This window comes from Ochotona princeps, chromosome 10, assembly GCF_030435755.1.
Source record: "Ochotona princeps isolate mOchPri1 chromosome 10, mOchPri1.hap1, whole genome shotgun sequence".
NCBI classification, from domain to species: domain Eukaryota; kingdom Metazoa; phylum Chordata; class Mammalia; order Lagomorpha; family Ochotonidae; genus Ochotona; species Ochotona princeps.
In genome coordinates this window covers 33,688,573-33,695,270 of record NC_080841.1, presented here as the reverse complement: position 1 = coordinate 33,695,270, position 6,698 = coordinate 33,688,573, and the positions used below count along the sequence as shown (strand labels likewise).

The 6,698-nt window shown below is 48.4% G+C and overlaps 1 protein-coding gene across 1 annotated transcript; it reads right to left on the bottom strand.

Annotated features, from left to right (window-relative positions):
* Nucleotides 1-5,245: 5,245 nt before the first annotated feature.
* Nucleotides 5,246-6,470, bottom strand: LOC101535986 (male-specific lethal 3 homolog). The gene has a single exon (XM_036495175.2). The coding sequence runs from the start codon at nt 6,436-6,438 to the stop codon at nt 5,386-5,388; it is 1,053 nt and encodes a 350-aa protein (XP_036351068.2). The 5' UTR covers nt 6,439-6,470; the 3' UTR covers nt 5,246-5,385.
* Between the last annotated feature and the right edge of the window lie 228 nt (nt 6,471-6,698).

The following is a 6,698-nucleotide window of genomic DNA, read 5'->3' as shown; positions in this document are numbered from 1 at the left end:
TTCTGGGCTGAGCAACGCCACAGATGTGTTCATTACACCAGCGTGCCAACATAGTTGCCGAGTTTACCCTCTTTTTTTTTTTCCTTTTCCTTTTTAAAAATATGTGCCAGGCTCCACAGAAGGTGACCTCAGGGCCCCACATAAGGGAGTACCTTACAGGTGTGGAATGACTTTCAGGGGATTCCACAGCCCAGGTAACTGCATTCACAGGCTAATTAGGGAGTTGAGCCTGGTGGTTTACACAATGGAAACCAGAGGGCATGTCTGAATCAGAACAATGCAACTACCAACATAGGATAACCTGGGCTGACTAGGGTGGCATTGCCCTCCACCTACTGACACATGAAATTTAGGGTTGGGGCCTGTCTGGCAGGGCTAAGCCACATACTCGCCAGGGAGTAGTGGGCAGGGGATGGGCCATGCAAGGCTGGGTCATGACATCAAACAACAAATGAGAGACCTAGTTCTGGGGGCAGAATCTGTAGGGGATGTGTGGGTTTACCCCTGTGGGTATGCAGTACCCACTGGCTTGTGTGAAAGCCAAGCTTGACACAAACATGGAACTCACTGAGACTCTTGGGAACTGAGATTGGGACCAGTCCAAGCTGGCCCAGGTTGCAGCACCCATGGATGCACCTGAGAATCAGGTCCAGGAGCAGGCCAGACCACAGCACCCACAGCACATGCAAAGGCCAGGACTGTGGTGACTACACTGGGCAGGGACCTAGCACCTACCAACACGTATGAGATCCAGGTCTGGGAACAAGTCTGGCAGAACTTGGGAATTCCCCTAGCAGGCTGCAGCTCCTGTTTATGACCACAAGAAATGGGGCTGGGGTGGGACAGACCAGGCAGGGCTGCACACTTGTCAGCAAGTGTATGGGCTGGCTATGGGGGCAGGCTGGGCTGGCCCTGCACTTACTGGCTCACATGGCAGTCAAAGATAGGGTGCGGCTCACACCAGACTAGATTGGGTTAGGGCCCAGCACTCCAGTGGTCTCAAGAGTGAATGCAGGACACAATGGGCCAGGTTGTGGCACCTGCCAGTTGATCTGAGAACAAAGTAGGGGATGAGTCAGGCAGGGCAGGGCTCTTGCACCAACCAATAAGAGCTGGAATGGTTGCAGGCCAGTCTGGCAAGGCCACAGTAACCACTGGTGATTGCTGGGACTGGAGATGGGCAATGTCAGGTTGGCTGAGCACTCCCTGAATGTACAAGATCTGGGACAAGGACCTGTTAGGCCACAGCTCCTGCTGATGAGCTCAAGAGCCAGGGCTTTGGGCAGCTCAGGGCAGGCTGGGCTACAAAACCCATAGCATGGGTCTGGAACAGGCCAGTTCACTCCTGGCAAGGTTTGTTGGCAGACTCCCTAACTAGACTGCTAGAATCAAACTCCGGCCACAGAGAAAATCATAAGATACATGGCTAGACCTTGAAGTACAAGCATTGGGACTGGACCTCCTCAGTTGCTGATACTCATACGGTAGACAGCATGTACATGAGAGACATGACAGCAAGCTCATCTAGGCCAGCACAGGTCATTGAGTGTATCGTCAGAAGAGGGGAAGCAGAACAGGTCTGACAACTGTCCTAACCGACCTTTGCAGCAAGTGTCTGCGTTTGTGGATGCACTACAGTGGACTTGTCAACCAAGGGACCTTGGAAAGATTCTCAACCCTGCAGCAACTAAGCCAACAATGTCCCAGAATTACCAAAACCACTCAGGTGGCACCCTCAGAACATTCCTCCCTACACTGGGGTCTTTAAGATGACATCAAGTGGTTGTCCCCCATCCCTTGGTCCTGATGTAGTCTGGCAGTAAGAATCGTCCCCCTCTTCTTCCTCCCACACCCCACCATGCAGATACAGGAGAAAAAAAAATTTGGAAACATTTGTCCCACCCTCCTTCCTCCATAGCTCGGCACTCCCCATTATAATCAGTGGCCCACATGGGTACACACCCTTCTTAACTATGTAAACAACATTAAAAATAAAATTAAAATTAGATAAAACATTCTAGTACAATTTTAAGAACAAAACATTTTGTCCTAATCAGCTCCATGAATATTTGTTTCTTTCTTTACCAAAAATTCAACCATTTGTTATCTGTTAAGAGTTAAAGTTAAGCACCCGGTGTGATAGTCTAGTGGCACGAGTCCTTGCCTTGCGTGCATCAGGATCCCATACGGGCACCAGTTCTAATCCTGGCAGCCTCGCTTCCAATTCAGCTCCATGCTTCTTGCCTGGGGATGTCCAAAGCCTTGGGACCCTGCACCCACGCGGGAGATCCAGAAGACTCCAGGCTCCTGGCTTCAGATTGGCTCAGCTACAGCCATTGTGGCCACTTGGGGAGTGAAGCATCGGACAGTAGATCTTCCTCTCTGTCTCTCCTTCTCTCTTATATATCTGCCTTTCCAATAAAATAAATTTAAAAAAAAAAAGAGTTAAAGTTAAGCAAGTTAAAGTAGTACAACACCATCTGGTTCAGCAATTTATAACTTAAAAAATTATATACTTCTCAACTAAACTAAAAACCTTACAGATGACTCCAGAGACTTAGGATACAACATAGAAAGTAAATACTATATTCTCTCCCATTTCACCCTGCTCCTTCTCATCTGCCACCCATTCCCTTTTTTCTGCACCTTCTGCTTCACCTCACAAACTCTGGCCACCTCCAAAACTCATTTCCAAGATTACTGACTTCCATCAATTTATCATGTATGCTGTGCTCATCTGACTACTCCGCATTTAAACTAAGAGTTTCTGAAAGGCATATCTTTAACCTCTGCAGTTCTATGGCCTACAACACAGTTTTATTAAGCTAGTGACCTAAATTATCTGTAGTGCAATGTTTCTCAGTAAATATTCCTGATGTTTTCTTTTGTACAACTTATACACTATGCCCAAGCAGAAATATTCTATGATCACCTAGTTCGAAACCAATTTCCTTTATATTTGCTTAGTCCCTCATGGACACTATTTTAAAAATTGACGTTTAAGAATGTTAAAGATGCAACTCAAAAAATTTTTTGTAAAGTGGGCAAAACACTTGGTTCGAGATGCAGCAGGCAGTTCAGTCCCAAGAGTCACACCAATAAAATACATTCTGAATTAAAACAGGCCTCAAATAAAATCGTGTATTACTAAATGATCAGGGTTTTACTTCTATTATGTAAAGAGATTTTTATCTTTGCATTGGAAAGCTCAATACTCAATTTTATTCTCATTTACAGTGATAATCTTTACACCATTTCACCTCTACTTTGATAAATCTGTTTTTATTCTGACTTGTATTTTAATTGTTACCTAAAATTACATTTTATGTTGTTTAAAATATAAATCAGGGCCCGGCGGCGTGGCCTAGCGGCTAAAGTCCTCCCCTTGAATGCCCCGGGATCCCATGTGGGCGCTGGTTCTAATCCCAGCAGCTCCACTTCCCATCCAGCTCCCTGCTTGTGGCCTGGGAAAGCAGTTGAGGATGGCCCAATGCATTGGGACCCTGCACCCGCGTGGGAGACCCGGAAGAGGTTCCAGGTTCCCGGCTTCGGTTCGGCGCGCATCGGCCCGTTGCAGCTTACTTGGGGAGTGAATCATCACATGGAAGATCTTCCTCTCTGTCTCTCCTCCTCTCTGTATATCTGGCTGTAATAAAATGAATAAATGTTTAAATATATATATATATATATATATATATAAATCAGACATAAAAACACAATGGCTTATTAGTAAAACTGCTAACAGAAACTAAAGCCTAAGTAAACCATAAACAAACATTTGCATTTTAAAAGGACAATGCTGAAGAAAAAATACCAACGTTAACACCAATAAGCAGAGACTACACAACTGAACCATAGTTAGTACTTACCAGTAATCTAATAGAAATGCAACTGCTAACAGCACACATAAAGAAAACATTTTGTAAAAGCTTCTGGAACAGGCGTCAGAGAACAGCAGTTAAAACACCACTTGGGACACTGGCAGTTCATACCAACCTGAGTGCCTACACCCTAGTCCTGGCTGCTCTTCCAGAACAGATGCCTGAGAATACAAGCCCTGGCAGGCAGCAGATGAGCTACTGAGTCCCTGATATTCTTGCAGAAGACCCAGAAGGAGTTCTGGGCTTCTCCTTTCAACCTCGCCGAGCCCCAGCTATTATTGCAGGCATTTAGGAAGTGAATTAGGGGAAAATGGAAAATCTCTCTTCTCACTCTCTCCTTCTCTGGCTATGCCTTTCAAATAAATAAATACACAAATTAAACTTTAAAAGTTAACTTTTTACACTAGCACTGTGGTGGGATTAAGTCTCCACTTACAAACCCACTGTTCCATACAGGTGCTGGTTCACATCCTGGACGCTCCACTTCAGATCCAGCTTCCTGGTAATGCCCCTTGGAAAGCAAGAGGATGACCCAAGTCCTTGGATGAGCCAAGACTTGGCGACGGCTCCTGGCTCCTGGCTCCTGCCTGCCCCAACTCTAACCACCGTGGCCATCTGCAGAGTGAACCAGTGAATGGAAGATTTTTCTCTCTCCTCTCCCTCTGTGACTCTGCCTTTCAAAAATACCTAAAACCTAAAAAAATTTCTAAAATTCAACCCTATGTATAAGAAACCATTATACGGATAAATATAATTTGTAGTCACTGTTACAAACTAATAGACTACATCAAAAGTCTTGAAAGTTTTACTGAAACATACCAAAAAAGTGGGAGTTATGAATTCCTATCCAACTGGAGAACATGGCTGCGTTACAGGGAGCAGCCTCTACACAGCACACCAAACAGTAACACAGGTGCAGACGGAAACCACAGCAGTTTTTTATCTGTCAAGTAAGAGGTAGCACTCGATTCAGAACACCAAAAAGAGAAAGAGAACTATGGCATTATACAGCAAAAGATGACTGTAAAATCTCAAATTCGACAGCAATGTTTCATTTATCAGCAAAAAACATTATCTCCCACAAATGAAACCAGGGTAAGCCAACGTACAGCTGCAAATTTGCCATCAACATCAATTTCTTCTAAAATACTTGAGACGACTTTATGATTTCCAAATACAAACTAAAATTTGTTACAACTATTCAGCCCCAACACAAGAATAAAAACAGTCTGCAAGAACAACATGGCTTTTAATTTTAAAATGCAAATGATGTGATTTTTGTTGGTTGCACAGTCTACCAAAACAGCCTACTGTGTGTATTCAGTTCCATGAAAGCTTCACTGTCAACACAATCGTTCATTTGCTGCCATCACAGGTGGTCTATAGGTCTGTGCAATGTCCTTGTTTGTCAGAGGACATTTGCGTAACCCAGAAATAATTCTTAGAAATACCACGCCTCTGCCATAGTGCCCAGGGTGGGCCTGGGCATGCTCTGTGCACAAGTCTATCTTTTCATCACTTCTTCACCTGGAGGCCAGAGCACAGGGATAGAGGCAGCAGTTGTTCTTCTGGAACCATCGACGCAGGAAATGGCCCCAGGGCTCTTGGTGCTGCAGAGGGCCTCGCTGGCAGCTACATAAGCCGACTCTGGGAAGAAGGCATCTCGGTGTTCTGCTAGGAAACCCAGGAAGAGATCGAAGAGCTTTAGTAAAGCCTTCAGGTTCTTCTCACGGAAACCCATCTTGGGAAGCATCATGGGGAGCTTCACAAACAAGCGCAGCAAATGTTGAGCCCCGTAAACGCAGCTAGGCGGGGGCGGCCCACCGGCCGGCGGGTAGTCCTCGGGCACCAGCCTCCAGGAGGGCATCTTCGTCCCATCAGTTCTCCCTTCACAGTCAGCAAAGCTAGCCTCCTGGCAGGGCAGCTCTCCAGACCCCGTCTCGTCCAAGGTCAGCGGCCCCGCAGCCATGCCTGCGTCCTGCAGCAGCCGCTTGCGGAGAGGCGAGGCGCTGCTGTCCCTCGGCCTACCCAGCTGGCCGAGGTGGCATCTGGACCGCCTCAAGGACCGCCAGGCTTCGGGTCTGGCTTCCTCCGCCGTGGGCTGCGGTGTAGACGGATTCAGCCACGGTGGACGGGGCAGAAGCTCCTCCTGGCCGTGGGTGTTGGCGGCCCTTTCCTTCGCTGCCAGGCAACATTTAGACGATCCTACCTTTTTATACTGAGCCTGTTCGTGTGGATAGAGCAACACCAACGGGAGGGCGTGATCAAAGGCGATGCGCAGGCCATCGGCCATCTCCTTGCAGAGGCCCACAGGCCTGTGGCCCGGGGCAGGGCTGCCATCCGGGTGGGCCGGCGGGGGCCGGTGCCCGGGCCTCCCGTTGGCCGGGGCGGCTGCCTGGACCGCGAAGTGCCGCACGTAGGATTCCAAAATGGCTATGACGTTGGGCTGGCACGGGAGGCTCACGAGCTGCTTCCTCCTGGTGACGCGGTAACAGTCCTCCTCGAGCTGCTCCCGGAGGGCTTCGGGGATCTCCACGGTCACGCGTCTTTCCTCCATGTCGCAGCTCCGGCCTCACGCTCAGTCACGGGTGTGTTCTCCCAGCTGTAATCAAAGGAGGCGCTTACAGGGCTGTCACCATGTTCATGCCCTTCCGGGGGAGGCTTTCTCCCAGCGGCCGGGCTCAGCCCGCAGGACAGGCGCCCCCGCACACACGCCTCCTTGGCCACCTCAGCGTCTGCGATCCTTCCCAACCATAACGTGACAATCCAGGAGCGGACAGAGCTCAGGCAGGGCGGGCTCAGGCTCCCGTCGCAGCC

Bases quoted from the DNA above. Each gene is read 5' to 3' on its own strand.
- LOC101535986 (XM_036495175.2), bottom strand. From the start codon at position 6,438: ATGGAGGAAAGACGCGTGACCGTGGAGATCCCCGAAGCCCTCCGGGAG.